This window comes from Corvus kubaryi, unplaced genomic scaffold (genome assembly GCF_017639235.1).
Source record: "Corvus kubaryi isolate FWS band 111438036 unplaced genomic scaffold, C.kubaryi_AGA036_p1.0 split1-37374, whole genome shotgun sequence".
In the NCBI taxonomy this organism is placed as follows: Eukaryota; Metazoa; Chordata; class Aves; order Passeriformes; family Corvidae; genus Corvus; species Corvus kubaryi.
This window is the reverse complement of record NW_024582079.1, coordinates 715,360-740,311: the sequence shown is the minus strand read 5'-3', so window position 1 is coordinate 740,311 and position 24,952 is coordinate 715,360. Positions and strand designations below refer to the sequence as shown.

Sequence of the window (24,952 nt, the reverse complement as noted above, 5' to 3'; positions counted from 1 at the left end):
CTGTCTTCTACATACTTTGAGACTGAACTTCTGATTTTTTGGAGTAACCAATACAAAGGACATGTCCATCATGGCAGCATTATCAGACTCTAGTGTTGACTTTTTCAGGCCTAAGCTTGAAGAAGGAAGAAGAGTTCTGACTTTTTTGTGTGTTATTCTGCTCCTAATAATGGCTCAGAACAAGTCCATGTCAGGCTGAGAAAGTATAAAATTTTCTGTAAGTAGATTGGTTTGTGAGTTGTTTTTAATTTTTTGGTTTGTTTTTATTATTATTATTATTATTTATTTTTGTTTTAAAAACATGGACTCAGTTGCACAGTAGCAAGAATTAGTTCCCTTCAACTATCTTCCCTGTAATTTTCACAAATTGTGTCAGGTAATGAAAACTATGTATCTTTACACTTTTTCTAAACTGGGAGCTAATGTAACACTGATGTGCAGAAATTGCTCCAAATTTTCTTGTGCCCATTATGATGGGCTTTATCAATGCACCAGATTGCAATATACAAAATTAAAGGCATCAGACATGTACACTGCTGCTTATTTGACAAGGTGCTGTGTGTTCCCTGTGCCAGGTTTGCTGGCTGCAGTGGCTCGGGCTGTACTTTATTGCATGGGCTGGGCTGGGCTGGGAAGCAAAGTTGACCTTGTCAAACACCCTGCTTTGCTGCCTCTCAATGCAATTCAAAATCCCGTAAGAACTCGAAGAAATGTGTGTAATTTACCCCAACTGTCTGTTGCTAGAGGAGTCCTGAAAGTGCAACTTCAGGAAAGCACAGGCTGGCAGCCCACGCTCCTGGAGTCAGCTGCTCCCCTGCCAGGTAGACACTTCTTGAAATAGTATTGCCTACAGGGATTGTTTGTTGCATTTGAATTGATAACTCTGGCAATCTGTTGTAACCTGTGTTGCTTTTTCATCATTTCTTGCATGGTTTTATGCCCTCAGCCTGACATGTGCCTCCCATATGGAGTCAGCCCCTGGGGCTCTGTGCTTTGGATCGCGCATGTTACGGTTGATGATCTTAAAGGTCTTCTCCAGCCTAGATGATTCTATGATTTCATGTGCAAACAGCAGCTCTGCACTTGGCTTGGGCAAACCCAAGCTCTCCAGCTGCTGTGTATTGGCAGATTGTAATTCTTTCTGATTACCTGGTGTTTACCCCACTCCTGGTTTGTTTTTTGTATCTAATCCTTGTGTGCAGGGCTGTAGTTTGATCATCAGCAATTTGTGGGTTGTATATTTACACAATGCCTTTTTACTCCTGAGCTGCTTCAGCTGAAATAAATGGTAATACTGCATGTTCAATATTTGTTCTCCCTTTTCCACAGAGTCAGAGCTATATAATAGGATCTGTTTAGCTTTTCTTCATTTGCTTTGCAGAATTCTTCCTTCTTTTTCTCTTGATTCTGTAGGTGTCTACTATTGCTCTTAGCTGTAGATTGTACTGCGTAGGTTTTCACAGAGTAAACATATACTCAAATCTGTACAGAAGATTCTTGGTTCATAATAGATGAGATGAACATAACCTGTTTAGATTTGACATTATACATCCCTAAAAGGGTTGTGTAGGGGAGGCACAATGTGCTGTTTGAAATGCACACAAAGACAAACCCCCTGAATATTTATGTATCTTTTTCAGTGTGCAGTTCCTTATACTTGGTCAAAGAAAAGAGGAAAAACAAGTTCCAGTAAACTTATGTGTATCACTAATGAGCATTAATTCACTCAGGAGGACCTAGGTCTTATCTGTAGCGCTTAACTAAAAAGATGCAGAACAGACCAGTGGAGAACAAATGGAAAAAAAAATCAGCCCATTAACTCACCTGTTGTCTTCTATAGAGCAGGAGAATGAGACCAGATCCCCATAGGTATGAACTGCATGGAGGGATGTGCTTTTTTAAGCACAGTGTCCAAGATCTTTGCTACAGCCATGGAGACTGATATTAAGAGTGGCAACTATTCTGAGTCAGGCCTTTCCAGGGAGAATTGAGAGTATGGTTAATCCTTTCCTTGCTGAGAAGAGTTGCAGGCTTAGCATGACTACTGAGTGGAGGGAAAGGTGACAGATGGGGGAGCTTCTTTAGAGGCTTCTCTATCCATGTTGTCCGTATGAATCCAACGCTTTTGAAGAACGTTGTAGTCACATTAGACAATGCAATCACATGGTCTGTGCTGATCTCTAGGTGTATATGCACTGCTTGGCCTGTGGTACTTACATTTAATGTAATAATTTTTTTCCCCATAGAATTCCCAGAGGCCTCCCAGTATCAGGCCCTGGCTATTGTTTTAGACATACATGTCAGGTAGCTGGCTGGTCTTAGCCTGTGTACTTCACTGAAGAAAGATTAGGTTCAGGTTTGAAAAGCAAGTGACCTTTTCATGCATACAAATATTTGATTGTATTTCAGCTCTTTTTCAATGAAGTGTAGTTAAGAATACCTGCATGTTAATTTTAGCCCTCCATAAAATTTGTACAAGTACTGATCAAAAATGTACAAATGCCCAAGTTTGCCTTGGCTGAGAGCAAAAAGGAATTTGAAAGTAAGTGGGTCTTTCAGCAATTTCTCCCCTATGAATCACTTGTAAAATAGGAAACCTCTCTGTTTGCCTACACCTTTCATGTGTGCCAAGTGTCTTGGTTGCTACAGAGTCACGTGCAAGTCTTGGAGAAGAACAGAGTTCCAAAGCCCAGTTTCTGCTACCTGAATTCTGTAGTTTTTGAAGTTTTGCTTTTATAGCCCCAGGACTGCTCAGGCACAGGAGCTGATCACAGAGAGCTTTGGCCATAGTGAGTGACTTTACTTTTTGAAAGGAGACGTTCAGGACAATTTTTAAGGTGTGATTTAGTTTACCCCAGGAGACAGAAGCAATAAAAAAAGATGGTGGAGAAGTTGTATTAATGTTTGGTTTTTAATTGATTTCTTTCCAAGGAAGTTGAAAAGGAAGGAAATTTGAAGAGCTGCTGAAAGGAGAGTTCTGTTATCTACTTCTGTAACTCGAACTTTCCAAGGTTTGGCCAGTATTTATACATCTCTCTGCTGAGCTGTATTTTTGGCACTAAAATATTAGTTGTGGTTTGCATAATCACATGTTTCACTTCACTAGCTGCCTGCCAGAAAGCTAGAGTTATTCTTATTTTAAAAATGCAATTAATTTTAAAGAATTATGCTAATTTTTGAAAAATCTCTACAAGATGTGGAAAAAAGCAAAGTTTTGTTCACTCTTGAGGGATACATAAATAGGCTTGGAGAGAGTCAAATAAAAAATAAGTGGTTTTCAGTTCCTCTGAGACCGAACTAAAATGACTTTTTTCTTTTCTTCCAATAAACTTTAAAAAAATCGGCATAAACTCTGTAAGAAAACCCTTGAAATCTTACAGAAAAATGTTGGCCTTTTCTGCTCTGCTCTTATTCCTACCTCCTCTTTGCCCAAGGTAGGAGGTAGATCCCAAAGACTGTTTCTGTCAGAGCTATTGTTAAGTGTCATTACCTTTAGTGACCAGTTACAAATACAACACATTTGTGAATGAGTGTAGGTGTTACTGAGTGGATGAAAAAGTTGGTTCATGCTAAGATAATTTGGTTCCCATGAACACAGTGATGCGTTTATAACCAAGGATGTGTTAATATGTTTAAAGTTTTGTCCGTATTAATATTGGCTGATAAAGCAAAGAGATCCCAAATGTAATGTTGTGAGGATCACGAGTCCAGTGTAAATCCAGGAGGAGTCTGAGCTCTGGGAACACAAAGGTGTTTTAAAAATCCCTTTCTTCTACACAAGTTTCTTTCCCAAAGCAAGACCTCAGGGCTCATTAACCTTCCTTATACTTCCTCTCTTCCTCCTCTGGGATTATCTCCATGGGTTGAAAAATGACATCTCTTTCTCCATGTTAATTTATCATGTTTCTAATGGGTATTAGCCCAAATGGAAATCAAAAATGTGTATCTGAAAATTCCTTACTGAATTGAGGTGGCCTGAAGTATTTTCCTACAGTCACTCTGAAATGGGATGGTGAGTTTGTGGAGGAGGAAGAGGAAAGGCTCCTTCAAACACACCTCTGGTTGCTGATGTGATCAGGTGGAAGTGTGAACTCATCATCTTCTTTCTTTTGAGGCACTTGTGCCCAGAAGAAATCTGGACTGCTAACTGAGGAATACCCCAGAGTTGCCACTGTGGGCAGTCTGTGTCTGTGCTTTGTGGGCACATGAGAGCCCACCTGAGGAACTGAGTGGGTCCTGTCTATAAGCAATGATGTGACCTGGCCACAGCAGGATATTTAAAGACTGTTTCATCCATCACTAGTCACAACTTTCAGGGATGGCTTGCTCCAGGTGTCTGCCACCACAGCAGAGCTTTTGGCAGGCCAGGGGTTAATTGTCACTGCTTGTGCTCTCTTCAGAAGCTGTGTGATCCCAGTCTTCTTTCATGAGGCTATCTGGCCTCTGGCTTTCCAAGATGGAACAGGTTCCTTCCACAAACTGTAATTCTGACTGATGGGAGACTGCTTAAGAAGTTGAAATATGGCTAAAAATGACAGTACTTATCCCCAGGCTCTTCTGGGAGTGTCAGCATTCTTGTTCTTTTGTTCTTCTAGTTCTCCCTACCTTCCCTTGCACGTTATGCTTTCCCAAGATTTGTTATTCTTGAGGACCTGGGAAGAAGATGCCTATTGGTGTTTGATCCTTGTGCTGCCACCTGGGAGATGCCATGTCTGTGCCCATTCATGCTGCCCATGGGCCAGTTTGGCTCCAGGGGATCTGGAGAGTGCCTGGTCCTGTCCCGCTGCCAGCTGATGGCCACAGCATTTCTGTCCTTGGCTTGCAGAGGTACAACTCACCAAGCAGCTGTGAGCAGAGCAGAACAAAGTGATCACATTTGTCCATTTACTAAAGCAAATCTGAGCATTGTGCCATCTGTTCTGCAGTGACATGAAACCCAGAGATCTCTTTGGAAAAGGCAGAGAATACGTTCAGGATCTGTGGAAAAGATGGATGTGAAAGTAAGATGCTGAGGTTTGTTAGGAGTGTGGATAACACCAGAACAGACCAAATACAACAAAATAAACACTTGAAGTAGCAAACACAAGAAAGAAAACTGCCTTCAAGTGGGGGAAAACACAACATTCATTGAATTTTTCTCTTGCATCTTCCCCACTGCCTTTCATACATGGTGCCATTTTTTCCCAGTGATTCTACTCAGGAGAGCAGTTCTGGAGGGTATTTCACAGCTCAGAAATGCTGTGACAGTGCAGGAGCCCACAATGCCTCACCCTTCCATGCCAGTGAGGGGGACTGGACCCTCCTGGCTGATGAGAAGCCCCAGACATCTCAGGGTGACACTGGCTACCCCAGCCTAGCATTGGGCCTCCTCTACCTGCTGCCAGAAGTCACAGCTGTGATCCAAAGCACAGCTGTGTGTCATTTTTCAAAAGCCAGGAAGGAGAATTGCAGCCTGTGTGAAAAATGATAAAATCTGGAAAACTTTTTAAAACAACCTTTATAACTTTGTGAGATTCCTGCTTTCTGAGAGTTCAGATGAATCCCATGAAAGTCGAATTGTGTTAAGCTTCTTGTTGCAGTGCTATGGCTGGACAGGGCTGGTGGCCATGCTGGTGGCTGTGCTGGTGTTGGCAGAGAGGGTTAACCAACTCCTTGTAGCAGAGTAGAACACGGACAGCGTGTAATGAGGTATCCCACACCTCTTCTGCTTTGTAAACTGAGAGTCACTGTCTGGTTGGAAGTGACTCTCATGCTGAGAGCTGCCTGGAGCATGAGGTTTTTCTGGTAGGAGTGAAAAGGGCACCATTTGGATCATGCTCTGGACTTGGTCTCCAGGACATTTGGTTTCCCATCTCTGCCACAGAGTTCCTACATGTCCTTGGCCAAGTCATCCAGTTTACCCTCATCTCATTTCCCCAGTGAGGAATGGGGGACTGCTTTCCTCCAGCACGGCGCTGTGAGGCTCCGAGGAGCTGGCAGTTACCATAGAGATGAGAGACTTAAATAGAATTTGAAACCTGTTGAAGGAGAGCTGGAAACCTGACAGTGTTACCAAAAGAGCAGCTTGGCTTTGGCTGTGTTGCGTGGGGCAGCTACAACAGGTTGTAAAGCTGTCACAGTAGGTGTAAGTCCTGTGAAACCCAGGTCAGCTGGAAGACTGACTTGTAAAAACAAAAAGCTACTAGCACAAACTCAACACGTAAATATGAAGCAATATCACTAGTTAAATAAATAAACTAAAAGAGATTTTCCCTTTAGGATCCTCTGGGCATTTTCATTTAATAAAGTCTTTTGGTCTGGCAGGAGTCCAAGACCAAGAAGTCCAGACCTGCTTCTGTTCTTTCTGGGGCACCCTGGAGCTTCTGAGGCTCCTCACTGTTTGTATTAAAGGTCTTTAATTTGCTGTAAGATGTCAGCTGGAGAATAAAAACTGTAGAGTTACTCTGTGATTTGTTTTAGGCAGGGGGAGGCAGGGGAAAGCATATTTAATCTAATTGATGCTCTCTTTATTGTGAAATGAAGAGATGACTTTCAGGTAGTCCTTATTACATCATTAATTGTCCTTCTCTGTCCTTCTCATTCATGTTAAAACAAATATTTAACGTTTTCAGTCTCCCTGCTGAAATGAAGATGGTTTTGAGATCCTGGTCACTCCCATTCAACTTCTTTGGAAATATTTCAGTTTGGTTGTATTTGCAGGCATCCTGCATCCAGTGTTTTCAGTGCAGCTATAGCACTGACTTGTGTAACAACAAAACAATGCCATCTGTCTTGTCTTTTTTTATCCCATATTTAAATATACTTTTAAAATTTTTTCTGTTTTGGTGCTGACTTTGTAGAGTGAGAGTGAAGGGAAATCTTTCTTGAACTTGCTGCAATAGTTGTCCATCCCTCACCTGAGTTGGAAGTAGCTAATTTAGGGCTTAGTAAGATGCATAGGTGGTTAAATGTTTCTAACAAAGCATTTCAGTTTTTTGTCAGCGTTATCTTTCATTTGACAGGTTCCTGTGCATTCCTTCCCTGATTTTTCACAGTTCTCTCTCTTGGGCTCTTGGTAGTGCTATCTCTAATCTAAATTGTGTAGCTAGCTAGCAGCAAATTCAAAGTGGAAATGCGAGGATTATGTTGACCTCCTTTGTAATTTTTCAAAAACATTTGGAAATTCATTGTGAAACTCAGCGGCTCACTGGTGGCGTGGCCGCAACTCACCGCCAGTGTGTAAGTTCACCTGTCTGTGGGATAAGCATGAGTTGGTTGGAACCTCTGTTTTCTGGATGAGGCATGTTTCCTGTCAGGCCCTGGATGCCTCCATGTCACTGCTGGTTGTCCTCAGTAGCACCCTTCGTGCCCTCAGCTGTTTTGTCCTGTGCTGGATATTTGGTCCTCCTCTAGACAGGACTTAGAGAGACGACTGGAATAACTGACTTCAGTTTGAGTGGTGGAGTAGGTACATATTATCTGATAACTTTTTTTGAAAACTTAACAATTTTTGCATTTATAGACGTAGATAACTGGCACCCTTACTAGAATATTTCCTCTGACCCAGATTCCTGGCTTTTAGTTCTTGTAACTGTACTTCGACCATTGACTTTGAAAAGTTTTTAAGCATTGTTGTTGGCTCAAGAACTACAAACGCTTTTGTTTTGTTTTGTTTTGTTTCTCTCTGCCTAGTAATCTGAGTAATATCTTTTTAGTTATAAAACAATCCCATGAGATTTTAAAGGCAACTTCAAATAAGAAATCCACATCATTTTATAGCAGACATGTAAATTATAGAAACCACGCCACCTCTTGAAGAACTTCCTTAATATCTTCTATAATAATAGTATTGTCCAAATAAACACACACCAGTTGTAAACTTACCAGAATGTGTGGTGGTGCTAACCCAGCTCTACTGGTGTGAATACATTAGCCCACTGACATATGGTGTGTAATTTGATTTCTAGTAGTTCTGAAAGATTTACAGGCTGACTTATGCTTCTTGCTTTGCCTTTATTTTCCATACTCTTTTATGCTCCTTTACAGGCTCCATTTGACTCAATGTATGTTGTGTCAAACTTCCAACTACCTGTGTGCTGCTGTGTATTAATTTCTATTTATTTTGGGAAAACAGACACTTTTCTTTAAACTTTTGCCGTAGACTATAGGTGCTTTTCCAAAATGAAACATTACTACCAGTCTACTTTCTACTGCAACACTCACGATTTTTTCAGGTTTCTACCGTTATTATCGAACTGTGGTTTTGTCCTTCAGAGTTTTGTCTGTGTAATTTAAATCCTTTTGTGCTTCTTGGAGTATGGTGAAAAGTTTATGGTTACTGGAGCCATAGTCTAAGAAACAGAGGGAACATTCTTATTCTTCAATTCACACAGTATTAAATTGTTTTATTAGTAGCTGCAACCTTGGAAAGAGGAGAAAAATATCTGGAAAAACACAAACAGCAAAAACCATAAAAAAATGGAGGTGATCAAAATGAGGGAAAGAAAATCACACAAGCCACACTGTGTTTGATTAGATGTCCATGTGAGGCCTTATCTTGTCTTCAAAACCAACCAGTAGTGAGTGATTATCTTTGTGTCTTAACCTAGCTCATGTTTGACACTGTTTTTCCAAGGACATAGATCAGCAACTACTGACGAGCTCCCTGAGCCTGTTTTGGACTCAGCTGATGTTCTGTACTTTTTCCTCTGCAGAAGTCTGCTAAAATGTCTTTGTTATTGTACAATGCCTAAACCTTGGTCCTTGGACTGTAGGTACTAGTGCAGTGTAAACAATAAGGTTTGGTAATTTAAAGATGTTTGAGGACAAGTTTTGAGCTGGTTTTGCATAAGACTGCCTATAACATTGCTGGCTAAAATTTTTTGTCAGAGTTTCTTTTTTTGTTTGTTTCCTGGTATGTCCAAGCTTTTCTCATCAGCAATTCTTACTCTTTCTATGCTTTCAGATCTTGGAGAGTTATCATATGCCTCCCTTCGTCTTTGTCATCCAGACAAATAGTGCACATTAATTCTTTGATTTAATCCTTCTTAATAAGCCTGTTCCTCCAGGAATTAATTATTTTAGTTTCTGTACTGTATCTTGCACTTTGTTGACATCTTGTACTGGGAGCCTACGACTGAGTGCAGTATAAAATTGAAAGCTCATCTCTCATTAGGTTTTCGTGCTCTCATTTGAAAAACTGTTTTCCAGGTTCATTTCTCCAGTACAGGGTAAGAGAAAGAAGGTCAAAATAAGCCTGGCTATAGGATGTGAAAAGACAAAAAGCCCCAGCTGCAGCAATCTTTTGTTACTTTTGTTTTCCTGTACTCTTACGGGCATCCTGTTAGAGTAAAGCTTGCATTTAGCAGAGAAGGACCCTGTCTGATTTCCAAGCCACGAATCCAGACCTGTGGCTGGATTTGGGTTATGAGCTGTTGCATGGAACAGTGCAAAGTGTGTGTGAGATGCTCTCGCCCAGGTGGGAGTTTTCACCTGCTGGGGGTCTTGCTTTCCCTGTGGTAGCAAATGTCAGAGGCTGCAGATCAGGGGCACTGGGTTCTGCCAAGGGCACAACTTCCTAGGGTGGGGGTTTTGGGGTGAGCTCCCTGAACCTGCCCACAGTGTGGCTGTGTGGGCACTGGGGCTGCTGTCCCAGGGTGGGGTGGCACTGGGAGGAGCAGGAGATGGGAATGGCCCTGGCCAGGGCTGGCTCCTGCTGCCCTGTAGCTTGTGCTCTGTAGTTCACACACTCCTCTGGAATGTGAAATGCTGCTGCACAACATCTTCCTAAGGGAATAATCAGGGTTTTTATAAGATAATTTGAAATTACTCTAAATGCTGAGTTCCCACTCAGATGAATTTAGTATATTAAGCTTTTTTTTAGTATAGTAAACATTTTTCTGCAGTTTTCTGTGGTCTGGATTTTTTTATCTGTTTACCATAGCAAAGACCTGGACTCTGTTTCCTACCCATTAATGGATCTGCAGAGTGTTTTTGGGAGGCTGCAATGGCGCTTTGGTAAAAAGTCTTTGGCCTGTCTTATATAGAGCATCAGACTAAACTGCTTTAGTACTTATGAATCCATTTATAAATTCTGGCCTTGAGATTTATGAATGTGACACCCATTGACTTAAGTGGGTGGTGATTTGTGCCTTAAGCAAATATATTTTTGAAAAGAAACTTGTGTAGCAACTGTCCCATTTTGTGAGAGTTTTAGCTGAAGAGCTTTCCAGTTGGACTTGTTTTGTTTTCTTGCAGAATGTCAATTAAGTTTTATTGCTGAGGGTAGGGCTCAACTATGTGTTTTGTCAAAGTGTCCTCAGAAATGCTTTATTTCAAATGGTTCTGTGTGTCAAAATTGGGAAAGTTAATATTTTCGGATCTTGCTGTTAGCAAATTCATGGATTTGATGTTCATGCTTTTCCTTTGGAAAGATTAAAGTTGAGAAACTCTGTTTCAGGGCACTGCAATTACTATTCCCTGCTTGCAACAACAGCAATCAAGTTTACAATCCCCTTAGTCTACAAGATCTGCCACATTTATCATTTTCATTCTTAACAGCTATTTAATAACTCACCTCTTTCCCACTTGGAATTACACATACCTGTGGACATTAAGCCTAGAGAATTTCCAAAATGTTCTTGCTTATGCATTATTTTAGCTAAAGGAGCTTCTTGTCTCTATTTGAAAAGCTACACAACTGTAACACTTTTGCATCTGGGCTCATTGGAGATGAGGTTCCTGCTGGTGGTTGTGGAGGTGTCCGAAAGGCGGAAGCCAACCTGGCAAAGGTGCCAAGCTATTTCCTGCATAGCAGCTGCAGGCAGATCTGCTCTGAGTTTGCCTGCTTCAGAGCCTCTGCTGTACTTTTGCAGGCTGTGCTCTGCAAAAGGAGTATCTGTGTCAAATACAGAAAGTTGTGGGTTTCTATATTACCTAAACTTGTTGAAAATGAGATTTATCTCTTGGGATCTTTGAGGATTTGTAGGTGAGAGGCTGCTGGGATGAGGCAGGTTGTGGGGGACAGAGGTAGGAGATTTACTGGAAGGAATTGCTTGGGGCTACGCTCTGGTCTGCTGCTGCTGCTGGCCCTGGGCAGGCGCTGAGTGACAGAGGTGAGAATTTGGTAATTTTCTTGTAAAGGCAGAGAAGCTGAGAGCAATGTTTTTAGCATTGCTCACTGGTGAAAGCCAGGCACTTTTGGTTGGGACCCTTGTCTTGAAATCTGTTGGCATTGCTTTATGAAATCACTTTAATTGTGTCTGTTTTCTCGATGGTTCACTGCGAATGAGACACAGTCTGTCTCACTATTGTGTCTCTTAAAAACCACAGAAAACCCTTTTGAGTTTCTAACATGAATTATGCCATACAACTGCAAGATTTGGGTCCAGATTCCCATCTGCTATAAACTAATGCAGCTCTCTTAACTTCAGGTTATATTGGCTCAGATTTGTCCCCCTGCTGTTATCAATCACACCTGCAATTGTGTAGTGACTAAGCCGGGCTCCGGGGACAAAATTTTATTTTTGGTAGCAGTGGAAATCTGTAGATGCATGAATGGATGGATGCCCATCCTCCCTTGAGCAACAAGGACTGTGGAAAGCAGCTTGCCATGAAAGAGCTCCTAGCAGCAATAGCTCCTGTATGGTGCTATTCATTAGTAGTTCTCAAAGTGCAGTAAAAATGTGACCTTATCCCCATGCAGAGGGTAAATGGGGGCCCTGAGGAACACACAGCCTCCATAGGGTGACCCAGAAGGCTCTGCCTCTCTGTCAGTCTGGCTGTGTAACACCTATGTGTCTCCATAATTATTCACCCCCTTAATTTTTTTGAGGATATGTGTAAATAACATGACTTAACTGCAAACAAACTTGAAAAAAAAGCTGAAAAATACTAACAGTAACATAAAATATATATGATCAGTTGAAAACTTTCTTCCCCATCCAGCCTGGGCCTGAATAGATCAGTGTAGATTGAGAGCAGCAGCAGAATCCAGCACAATAAATGCCAGTATGTTCCAAATATTTGCCACAATTTCTTCAGTACCTCCTTTCACTTTAAAGGAATTTGCAGCACTGCACAATTCTTCCTCTGCAATGCTTCAGTTGTTGGAGGCATGTTCTCAAAGAATCAAATGCAAATATGACATAAGAAGGTTTTGGGGGTTTTTTTGCATTGTTGTCTACATGAATTAAGCTGAATGGAAGTAAAATTCCAAATGCATCTGTTCCTGAATCAAGGTACTGTGTGATTGAGAATGAACACATTTCAGGAGGGAAAATGTTGAGAGATCCCACTTGGGCAGGGATGAGTTTGGAAGGTCTGTGTCATGCCCTTAGCTCTGCCACAGACTTCCTGGGTAAACTTATTCCAGTCATTGGAGCTCCTGGTGCATCAGGTCCATTCCAATGTAATTGAGCAGAGAGTATTTTTGTATTTGGCTTTCGTGTTGGGAGGACACATCTGTTGTTGTTTGGATAAAGCATATTCCTGTGGCTCTAAGACCTAGAGAAGGATCATGAAAGTAACATGTGGGATTTGCTTGCAAATTCTCTGCTCTGCTGGTGCCCCTTTGGTCAAATGTAGAGCAGTTGTGTATTTAGGGTACAGACACGTTGATATAGACATGGAATAAGACTTTATCCAATATCTTGTCCTAAAAATACAAATGTTTTCCCTTTCAAGTCATCTACAGAGTATTTTTGGCAGCTCTACATTTAAATGCAAGTCTCTCTCAGATTCTCTGTGAATTGGTTGGTGGGAGAATCCCATATTGCCAGTTCCCGTCTGGAGTATTCACTGGCATTGCAGGGAGTGCAAGCTCACAACCCAGACACTGAGGATAAATATCAGATAGTTTCTACCTCATGTTTCTCTCAAGAAAATAGTCTGTATTTCAACACTGTATTCAGGATTTGTTCATGCACAGGTATGTAATTTGGCTAGTTACCTCTTTCAGAATCAAATACTAAAAAAAATTAGAACTTTCTCTCTTGACAGAAATGCTGTTTCTAAGAGTTTCTGAAATACTGTTTTTGTAGGTTACTGATTTAATTAATTAACCAGACAGTGGATTTTTTAAAATATTAATTTCAGGTCTGTCCACATTTAATTTTATCTTCCTATCTGTATCATGTGCTTGGACACTGGGACATAAATCTGCCTTTATATGGCAATGAGAAAGTTTGTAAAGCTGTACTGATGAGGAAGAGAATGAACATTAATTAAACTTGTGTTTGCAGGATGGGCTGAGGCTCTGGAGTCCTGAAGCAGCCGCTGGATGGGTTACTTCATTACAGCCCAGAACAGGGAGCTGTGATGTGAATGGCAATGAGGAGACAATTAAGTCGCTCACCAAGTGCAGAGCCAGAGAGACATTTAATTATCCACAGGAGTGAACGCTCCCAAACCTGGAGTTTTCTGTAGATCTAAATATGCCAGGCAGTTTTTCTGTCAAATTAGGCTTCTGAAGAATGTCTTTAGAAGTGCAAGAGGGGCAGCGGATGTCGAGATGGGAGAAGAAGCCTGCTGTTCAGCTGAGCTCTGTGATGTGGTGGCAAAGCGCTGGCAGATCTCCTGGACTGGAGAGGAGATCTCCATCATGTGGGATGGGATTAGTGTCACTAACCTGCGCAGAAAGCCCATGTGGCTGCGGCCATTGCCAGTCTGTGTAGATCCTGTGGTCCTTGAAAGCCTTGGGAGGTGGTCTCCAGGGATGCACAGAAGCCCTGTTACCCTCAAAAGAGATTAGTGGAATTCTAGACCCCAACTCTGTGTGATGCAATGGACTCATTTGTGGCTTATCAGCATAATTCGTGTCATAGTTGGACAGGACAGTCACTCTCAGTCTTCCTTGTGCATTTTCTTCTGTGTGGTTTTCACTTCTAAATAACCCTCTTGCTAACCTTAGCAGAGGTTTTGATTCTCTGATCTGCCGATTCCTTTTGATTAAGTGTTTTCTGCTCTAGTCTTTAATGCATATTAATGAGTGCCAAGAAGTGCTTGACTTGAGTAATTTGCAGCTGGGATCTAAAAGCCCTTGGAAGGAAGGCCTGGGGATGTCCTGCTTTGGGAAATAGTGGGATATTGTAGGCTCTTTGCTACAATTTGGTGCATTTCGAAGGCAAATACTTTTTCTATTAATTTATATTTTCATTAGTCACAGGGCACAGTTGCTGCTGCCATTATCAATATTCCCATATTCAGCTTAGTTTAAAGTTAAAAGTCCGAGAAGAAGAGGGGAAGAGATAAGAGCTTAGTGGTTTTTTCCAAAATTGGACTTCCTTTCCACGGAGATGCCCAGTTCCATTCCTGATTCTGAATTGCACAGTGTGAATGTGGCTGCAAGGTGGTAGTGCAGGGTGAGCACTTCTAATCCATAATGCCAGGGGGTACAACATTCCTGGGATGGGTGGCAAGCAGTATAGGATAGAAAAACACTGCTGCTAGCAGGTACTTTTAAGCTCTTAGTTTGTGGAAGCACCTTCTGGGATTCTATTCAGAACTTTTGGGGAAACTGGTAGCTGAAAGACTGATAGCCTGTTTTCACATCTTGTGGAGCAAATGTCCAGATGATGACGGTCGAAGAATTTTCTGAAGCCTTTGCAGTCCAAGGGAAGGCACAGGTGTGCTCAAACAATACAGCATTTCTGTTTCAGTCATCCAGAGGCATTCTCCACGAAACTGCAGCAACTTTAATGCTCTCTGTTGTCATCACAAACTTGGTGGTTGTCTGACAGTTGTCTTGGCATGATGGGCTGGCACAGGAGTGATGGCAGCTGTGGATAAGAACAGGACTGATGAATGGTGAAGATGAAGGATGTGAACAAACCTCTGCTGCCTTGTTTGCTGCCCTATTGCTTGCTTGGCTGTGCACAACACTGGTGTTGAGTTGATGACTAAAAGCAATCTCCCTTTCATGGGGGCTTTTTGAGGGTGTTCTGAGTAGTATCAGAAAAAATGCACTAGGCAATTCATCTTGAGCTTTTCATGTTCAAAGTATTTGACCAAAAGGACCCCCAAATCTGGCCTTGTAATTATCCTGCAAGACTGTTGTTATGCTGGTTCAGAGGTGGAGAAATGGAAGTAAAGAGGTTAAATGTCTTGCTCAAAGCAGTAAGGAAATGTGTGGTGGAGACTTTCAGGAGCCCCACGTATTTCTTAATGAATCATTTATAGCTGTGGTTATATTATGAGGCAGATGACTTGAACTGTGGATTGCTGTAGGAACTCTGCCTTGCCATCTAAATGAATTTTCTTCTTAAAGTCTGAAACAGCCATTCTTTCTTATTTTATTTTATTTCATGACAATATGTTGGCTTATTCAAAGACTGCAGGAAATGCAATATATAAAAGTATAAAATTTTTTACAGTTCAAACATACATTCTTTCCTAATAATTCTGAGCAAAAATAATTGATGTGTTTCTCAGCACTAAAGGAAAAGAGAAATTCCAGTATAGTCCAGGATTAAAATGAGAAAAGGAATATGCAGCCATGCAGGGCCAGGAGTTGGGCTTTGATGGTCCTTGGGGGCCCTTTCAGATGAGGAGATTCCATGATTCTATGTTTGAAGGTCCAATTCCTTCCTTTCTGCACCCAACAGAATTAGGGGGGATGCTGCCATGGGGATTTACAGAGTGGTGTCATGTCCATCCAAGAAGCAGAGTGTGGAATGAGAGCACCTGATGATGTCCTGCTCTTTTGCAGCTTCCAGTGCCACATGAATTGCCCTGCACGCAAAAGGGCCAGTACCAGGCACAATGATCTACAGGAAATGTCAGTATTTAAGCACTGTTTTATGTCTTGGGATCCAGCATTCAAATATCTCTTTCAGTTGCCACCTTCATCTTCTCAGGGAGGAGAATTCACTCTGACCAACTGTTTTCATTTCCAAAAGGCCACCATGCCTTGGAAGCTAAAGTTCACCTGTAACAGTTCTTCTGTCGAATCTGTTCAACTACTGATTGCAGAAGTTGTTTATCTGTTAATTTTCTTAGAACATCTAAATTCCTCCAAACTCATACTCCCTGCTGCACAAAGTGTACACCAGCGTTTCCCCCTGTATCCTGAATTATGATCTACATTCCAAACTGAGGTCTGGCATTAGCTGCTTAGTTAATATTAGGCTTAATGAATCCAAAAATACATAGGAACATGTGCACAACCATGGCTTTTTTTTTGACTTGCAGAAGCCAAAATCACATATTTTTCACATCACAGTCAAGCTCCCAGTATATTTCTCCTGGGTGTGCATATGGCGTGTGCATTGTAACCTGTGCTGTTGAACTTGCAAATGCTTGTTCCTTCTTGATATTTAGTTGTGCACTTATCATAAAAAGATTTCCAAATTTTTTGATATAATATTTAATATCCAGAAGAAGTATGCGTGTAATGCAATTGGAATAACATTAAAAGGAGAGCAACATCAACTCTGAATTTTTCATGTATGCCACTTTACAGTAAAAGATCAGTTGCTGTCTCTTTGGGTTCAGCACATATTTTCTTGGTTGTCTTGGCTTCCTTGAGCTGCTGAGCCTGTCTCACCTTTTCTGTGTCTGATGTAGAATCTAAATTAGATAAGAAGAAACAGGACATGATTTCAAATTCAGTTTCCTCTACACAGGCAGGATGGCATCAGCTTAAATTGCTTCAATATAATTTTGCTTCTTTAATCCTTCCTCTTCAATCTGTTTCTGTATACATTATATATATGAATTCTGGGACTGGAAATCTTGCCTAATGTAAGTTAAGACATGACAAATGAACCTGACATTTTTCCAAGGAGGGAACCAGTGAACATACTGTATTTATAGCAGTAGGAATGTAGTTTGCTGCTTGTAGAAGAAAAATATATGTTGTATGAGAACTTTAGTGCTGGAATATGATAAGTGTGTTTAGATGTACTTGTTTCAAGAGAGGGTACTGGGTTCAAAGGAGCCAAACTGGTTCCTCTGGGAGCTTGAGGTAGGGCTTCACTGAACAGGGGATTTAGGTTCCCAGAAGTTCAGATAGCAAGATGGAGAGTGTCACAGGGCCAAGTTTGAAACTGCAGTGTCTCCAGGATCATCACTGAGCAGAGCGGGAAAGAACTGGATGAAGGAGCTTATGAAGTTGGATCTGGAACAATTTCATTTGTGTTAATAGTAAGACTTTCTGTCTGCAAGCTGAGAGTTCACTAGCTGAAGTTCTCAAACACAGATGTGCCAACATGCAGAAAAAATTGATTCAAGCCAACCATCTCTGCAAGCAGCTCTTGGCTGCTGTGACCTCCTGCAGTTGGGCAGGACTGCAAGACGAGACAAGCCCAGGTGATCCCGGTGCCAAGTTGTTTCACCTGAATAAAGATGATGAAAAGTCCTTTTATTTTTTAAAGTTTTCAGTCTTTATGAGGGTTTCCCCTGAACACAATGAGAATTGCTTGGATGAGGTTCCTTTGAGGTGCTCTGTAAAAGTGCAAATTTCTTTTTTCATACCAGGGTATCTGGTCTGGTCTGAATAAGTTTGGGGTTTTTTTAGCAATGCACAACTGACACTCAAACTAGTTGTGGCTAATTCTTGAAAGATTATTTTGTTGGCTGAACACTTTGTGTCAAGGGGGAAATAATCACAAAGCTTAGGTGCCTGAATGTAAGATGTAGTGTTTTTCTATCTTGCTTCTAAACAGAAAGGCTGACTCTACATCTTTTGACTGTTGAGCTGCACATTAGGACCAGCTTATGGCATTGATCTGATCCTTGATTCAACAGAAATAGTAAACACTGGAGTGGTCTGGGCCTGATGGATAGCTAAGGTCATAGTAACTCTCACTTTAGCTGTTTTTTAATAGAGAGGGTTATTTCCTAGACAGATTCTTAGACCTATAGTTGGCTCACGTGGCTCAAGGAGAAGTCCTTTTGGTTCAGGGTTGTACCTTTTGTCCTTTCTTGTCAAGTTGGGAAAATGATGCTTCGTTTTGCTCTAATAAAGAATTCACCTGGTTTCCTCTCTGCATCCTAATTGCTCTCTAGAGAGCACTAAAGTGTGCTTAAGCATATTGTAACTGTTTACTCCCAGCCTCTGCTGTATGTGCAGTAATGCAAAGTGTTCAATCTCTGCCCTGTCGCTGCAGGCTGGCATGATTCGCACGGACAAGGACGAGTTCTTCATCGAACCCCTGGAGAAGGGGGCCCAGGAGGAGGAAGAGGGAGGAGGCAGAACACACGTGGTCTATCGCAGAGCAGCTGCCAAGAAGCAGCTTCCTATTGAGAACGTGGATACCGTGTACAGAGGTAAGGCAGGCTGTGGGATAAAGTGTAGCTGAAGGCATGTAGCCAATGTGTTCTGCTACCTCTGGCTTTTTTATCCTTCAAAGTGGAAATGTGCTCTCCCTCCAAGGAGGGAAAGGTATGGAAGGGGTTGAACGTTTTGGATGGGCTAAGCAAACATCACAGCAGCCAAAACGGTCTCCGGGATGGTGGCCCTGTCCTTACTTTGAAGAGTTTCCTTGGCTCCAGAGATGGCCAACATAAAGTTGTGTGTCTCCCCGAGCCCTGGGTCAGAGCAGAGGAAGGAGAGGGTGGGTGACACAGCAGTGCAGAGGTGGCTGTGCCTGCTGGGACAGGTGGCAGTGCTGGCTTTGCAAAGGCTGTGTTGGAAGGTTGCAATAAGGATGCCAAGTACATGGTACATGGGCTTCATTGACAGTGTCTTCACTGGGCCGGATTAGTCCCAAAAGGAAAATAATGGTATCTTCAGTATGAACACAAACTTTCTTGATTTATTTATGTGTTGCCAAGTGTGGAATTTAATGTACTAAGTATGTGATAGACAGTGATGGAATAACAAGAATTAAACATAAACACCCATTCTGTGTAGTGTTTTCTATTCCTCTGATAACTGCTTGGTTATTGCACCTTTTTTTCTGAATAAATAAGGGATGCAAATCTGCTAAGTGGATGTTTTGACAGCTGATGTTAACACTGAAATTAACTGGGTCATCTGAGTGGAAACAACAAAATAGCTACATTTTTGTTCCAAATGTGTGTACCAAACTGCAGAGTTATTTGTCACTCATACCCTAGTATTATCCTATTTCAGTATAATGGGGTTTCAAATATAGGAAGGAAGGAACAGAGAGCCACAGGGGTGAGGCACTGAAATTAGGGCCACATGAACGATATAAATTTCTCAGTGTTCAGGTTGGAACAAGGATTAAAAAGAAAGCAAACAATAGCATTCAACCAACTTTTTTCCTCCACTTCAGAAATGACCCATGAATTTTGTGACTGACACAGTGCTTTGCTGGGTTCTTCTGGTTGCCTTTGTACTCACTGTGGAGCAGAGCTGCGTATTGCAGGAGTCTGAGTGTCACAATCCCAGAAGGATTGGATGATAGGTATGATGGAAGTTGCTCTATTAGTAGATGTTTATAAAATTATTGCATGTTGGAAAATACCCTCTGCTCACTGTGTTTCCTCTTAAACAGAAGAGACTTGATGTTGTTCACACCTTATGGCAGTATTTTTGGTTTTGGATGGTAAATATTCCTCAGGAGTAGGAGTCTGGTACACAGAAAAGCACAAACTGTACATCAGCTTCAGTTACTGGCACCTGGTACCTGCTTGAGGAGGCTCAGCAGCGTCTGAGGTGCAGCCTGTCCCTGGCAGCAGAGCCACATGCCGTGTCTGATGCCACCAGACTCGGTGTCTGTCACCTCCCCTGTGTCAGGGCTGGAGTTTGTAAACTCTGGTAAAAAGGCACAAAGTAATCACAGCCACCAGCCAGCACTGTGGGATTGAAAAGCAAAAGGGAGGCTGAACTCGTGCAGGCTGGGCTGAGATGCAGCAGTGACCTTGTCTGGAGCAGCAGGTGTTAGGCATAGGTAGGAATAGTTGTGATATTTCAAACTTTTAAACTAAGGGAAAAATGCTAAGGGTAGTAATCTTCCCTTCCACCTCCTCACCTTTTGATTTGTAAACTTGATTAAAGATTAGTTTTTATTTTAAAAAAACCCCACTGTTACCAAAAATCAGTAAAAATAAAGGCAGTACTGTAAAGGGGATTTTTGCCATGAAATTGTCTTTGCCTTTAACAAAAAAATTGAACAACCACTCGAAAATGGTTTGTTCTCTACTTTTTATTAAACCTGGCTTCCCACCTCTGATTGCTCTAGGCAAAAGGCATGGGCAGGATGTGCTTTCAGAAATTGTAATTTTATTTTCCACTTGTTCTTTTTCCAGAATGCATCCAGTTTTGGTTAACAAACACCAAAATATTTGGTGATTTGGCATTCATAAGCACACTCAGCTGTGTGTTTCCATAGTGCTCTAAACTGATCGATGGGCTGAGTTAGGAAATACTTAGTAGGGCACTTTCAGCATGCTGTATCTATTAAAAAAAAAAAAGAAAAGGTTAACCAAGAACACTCCCCCTCTTTCCAACATCCCTGGAGACAACTGCATTGTTGCCAAATCCCATAAATTTACATGTGATGAATTGTAACACTTGGACTATTTTTAAAGGTCCAGCCTCCAGGAATCTTATGAATATGTGATGATTTTTTTCCCCTAGGTGAGCTTCTGGTTCTTTTAACTGCTGATAAAAATTTGTAGTTTCTGGCTGTGTAAATATTTTAAGGTAATGCGTGACACAAAGTTTATGTATTCCATACTTTTTAAAACAGCATCTTTCAAAATCCCATGATATGTTAATTTAATCCCATGATTTGGGAGGGGATTGTGAGTCATGATTTTTGAATGTTTTGGTTTGGATAGATATATACAAATTCCTTATAAATATTCCTATCTCTGGCACTCTTTTCACAAGAAATAGGACAAGCTGTTCTCTCCTCAGCAAAACAGGAGATGAAGGAATTGAAAACTCCATGAACTTGGAGTTGAGAGGGTCAGTCACCATTTCAAGGTCTTGGGCCTGCAGTGGGCAGTGGGCAGTGGCTGGACCTCACATGGGACAAGGGTTTGGGATTTACTACTAAATGCAGTTATTTTGGAGGGTGGCTTGTTGAAGAACTCGATGCCCCAAGTCAATGTGCATCCCTCATGGCTGCCCAGGCAGAGAACTCCAACATGGGGCTGCAAGAAAGGGGCACAGAGGTCCCTGAGGCTGGTGGGCAGCTGAACTCCCCAAGAGATAGCCAGGACTAATGGAAGATCCATTGACTGCTTGGGAGTGTGGATTCAAAAAAAAAAACCAAAAAAACCAAACCAACCAAAAAACCAAAAAATTGCATTTTCTGCACCATGGAAATTCTAGATTATGTCAACAGATGTGGGGAGATGGACCTGACAGCAGGGTTTTTCTAGCATTTTCCATGCACCGTTGTCTATCTTTCATACTACAATAAGAAAAATTGCGATTTTATTCCATCTGTCTAAAAATTATAAACAAACAAACAAACCCCACAACCTCCTAAACCCTGGTGTGCACCTTGTGTTATGAAGGCTCTGCTGATGTGCTGGGTTTTGAGAAGTGGAATGTGCTGGGAGAGATCTGCCCTGCCCTGATTTCAGACTGTGCCAGGTTTGCTTCTGCATTTACGTAAAACCTTATCAGAAGATAGGGAAATGTAACTACTTGTTTTGGCAACCTGACTCATTTGTTTTGACTGGTGTGGGATTATCTGGCATTTGGGGGAATCACAGAGTATGGAGTGTAATATTTCTGCTTGATCTTCCCCTCTCAAACAATGCTATTTGTTAAGGTACTGGAAAAACATAAGCATCACATTTTAGGCAAGTAATAATCTTCAGCAAAGTAGTACTGTGAAAGTCTGTGTGAGCTCAGTACAAATTAGGCTAATTGTTTCAGAAAGAGAAATATTTTCATGTAGTGGCTGAAATATTGCAGGTGTGGTGAGAATAAATCGTATTTTCTCTGGCAACTGCTTTTACTGCTTGCATACATATAATAATTTATCTTCCTCTAGATAAAAATAAGCAGCATGTTGAACATATTTTAATATTTCCAGTTGAATTCCTTCTTAAAAACAGGAGAAATGTTTCTTTATAGCAGTAAAACTACCTACATAGTAGAACTGGAATTAAATAGATAAACTAGAGTGGATTGTTTTTTCTTGAAATTGCTGGGTTTTTGCTTAAATGTTCTTTGGATGTTAACTGAAGAGATGGTAAGTATTTAATTAATGGTTACGATGAGGCCTGGAAAGCCAGCTTGATTTTTGCCTCAAAAGGCAATCTGATTATCAGGCTTGTAAGATTTAATATCACGTTTCCCCAGCTAAATTACTGTGTCTGTTATGTTGATCAGCTGAGAGGAAATGATTATATTAAAACTTCCTTAAGGTTTGCCTTTTCTCTAAAAACCATTGTTTAAATACAATGCTCTGAGTTTTATTGTATTACTTGATTGATGAGAAACAGAAACTCAGCTTTAGTGACAGTTTTATTTACTGTGCAGATGAAAGATGACCTTAGCCAAGAACAGTTTATTACTGTTGAAGACAGTAAGGTAACTCCCCAAATGTGTTTAAACCAGAAAGTTGTTGTTTCTGTGAGTGCCAATTAAATCCCTTGGAATGGCCAAACGCAGTCTGACACAAGTCCCATCATGAATAGCTCCAGGCTGACAGGGTGGACAAACCCACAGCCTCTACTGCAGACTTGTGAGCCCTTCCCATGGCAATACTTGGGATTGCTGGAGGTCAGACCTGCAGAGGGGTTGTGCCTTGGTGCTGAATGATGTGATCATTTAATGTGACCCCGTGACGTGCTTCCTGGGGCAGACCCCATACTTTTTTTTTTTTTTTTTTTTTGTGAATTTTTCAACTGTTTCCTTTTTTTACATTCAGGGGTTCTAAAATCCGCCTGGCATAAGCACATGCCAATCAGGTAAAAAGACAGAAATAATTTGCTGCTTCTACTCAATAGTGGTAGCCAGCCTCTTCCTGACAGACCCAAACCTCATCAGAGCAGAGCTGGTCCTCAGTCCTGTCACTGGCATCCCCTGGCCCTCCACGATGCAAAAGGACAACACTCTTTGACTTTTAGGAACCCTGAAAAGTTAGGGGCCAATTCAGCAGGAGAGAAACCCATGTAAATTTAAGCTGAACAACCCCACTCTAGAAGTTTTTTGAAAAGATGAAAGTTAAAAATATGATAAAGTTGTAACAACTCGCCAGAGCTTTGCAGGTTTTGGAGATGATATTTCAGAGGAAGACTCCTCCATCATAGTCCATCAAACTGTCAATGCCATTGATTTACTAATGTATTTAAATTACTCTTTAGAAACCAACATGCATCTGGTGTATATTTTTCTGGATTGCCTGAAACGACTCAGATTGGCTGCTGGCTGGCCGGTTGCCATTCTAATTTACACAAACTTTCCTGGTTACCTTTGCAGGGGAACAGTTTCTTCAGGAAACTGAAGTTTCTCCAAATCCAATCAATATTTCCTCTGAGCCTGCACTCTTGCTGATTAATTACTGTTCCCTTATTTTGCAGTCAGTAAGACTCTGATGACAATATTTTTTGTCTCCTTCCTACATGATCTGTGCATGATAAATACATCTGTCTTTCTCTCCTGTCTTGGGTTTTCTCTGAATTCCACATTTCAGATTCATGGGGATTTCTGGGAAGAGGAAGATTGAGAATTCAGTTGCAAATCAGTTTTTGATTCAAAAGCAAGGTTATACACTCACAGAAAAAACAAGGCTCCAGAGAGTGAGTGGTCTTAGGCCAGGGGATGTCACCCTTCCCAGCCATCTGCATTACAGCTGATGAGGCAGTTTTTTGCTAGCATAGGCAAATGAGATCCTTGCAGTAATTTTGGGGAAAATGTTAAAAGTTTCTACTTTTATAACAGTGCAGTAAATCATGTGGGATGATTAGGTGAAGGCTAATGAACAATGCTCTTAAATGTACTTGATGGGAAATGCAAGGAATAACTTATTTTTCTCCAGAGCTGATGGAGTTTTCTTCCATGGACTTCCTCAGTGGGTGGCCTTAGCTGGGCCACAGAACGGTGTCCGTCAACCTGCCCAGTGCTTCTGGGGTAGTCTGTTTCATTTTGCCTGGAAATAAAATTATTATGAAGTTAATTGAATTTCTTTTTTCTTATTATCAGTAATTTTGCTCAGTTTTTTTGATGGGGGACGTGCTCATGTAACTAAAGATGCGTGGTGAGGCATATGCATATCAGGACCACAGCAAAGCTGTGTGGGCTACCTTTGCAGTGGGCTTTTTTGAATTTCGGAGTGCTTTGGGAAGTATATTGCATCTTCAAAGGATTTTTCTTTTAATTAAACATCTCCTTTTTCCAGGTGCTCTAAATCGCTTCCAGAATGATTGAAAGTTCATTAAATTGTTTCACATTATTATATCTTCATGATATCAAATCTGTAGCTGCTGCAGCATCATTTTGTTTCACCAGGAACAAGAATCCTCTTGTACAGAGGTAAAAATTGGTGGGGTGGCCTGGAGCTGGAGCAAAGCTGCCACCTGATCCAGCTCCACTATGGGTTTCTGGCAGTGAGCTGTCATCTCCCTCTCCCACACACCCCACTAAACTGTAATAAACTGTTGCAAAACTATTATTATCTTCCTGGAATACAGGGACGTAATAATAGTATGTGAAGCAGCTCAGTTTCTGCATTTGTCCCTGCCTTTCTCATTAGGCAGCTTGGGATCCACGTAGACTTTGAGGAAACACTTCAGTGCAGGCACAGCTTTGAGCAGGTACTTAAATTGATTTCAGTGGGATTCAGATATGTGCCTTAGGCTAAATGGTTTTTTTATTCTGAATAAAATTTCTGATGTGTTATTGTGTTTCTGTTGTGGTTATGAGGCAAGTTACTGGAGTGAGTTACTTCCATTCAGATATGCATTGATTAAGGGTGAACTACTTAATTATTTGTACTTGTTTAAATATCACTGATTTGCCTGTATCAACAGCTAATGTAAAAATAAAATTCATTTAATTCTCAACTGATGAGTTCATTTTAGCTCCTCTGCTAAATTC

General features: G+C 41.3%; 1 protein-coding gene across 1 annotated transcript in view; it reads left to right on the top strand.

The window, feature by feature from the left end:
* LOC121657817 (A disintegrin and metalloproteinase with thrombospondin motifs 2-like) overlaps positions 1-24,952 on the top strand; it is a 177,625-nt gene that overhangs the window by 47,718 nt on the left and 104,955 nt on the right. The window contains exon 3 of the mRNA XM_042013946.1: positions 18,087-18,246. Coding sequence (XP_041869880.1) covers positions 18,087-18,246 — 160 coding nt within the window. The remainder of the gene's footprint in view (positions 1-18,086; positions 18,247-24,952) is intronic.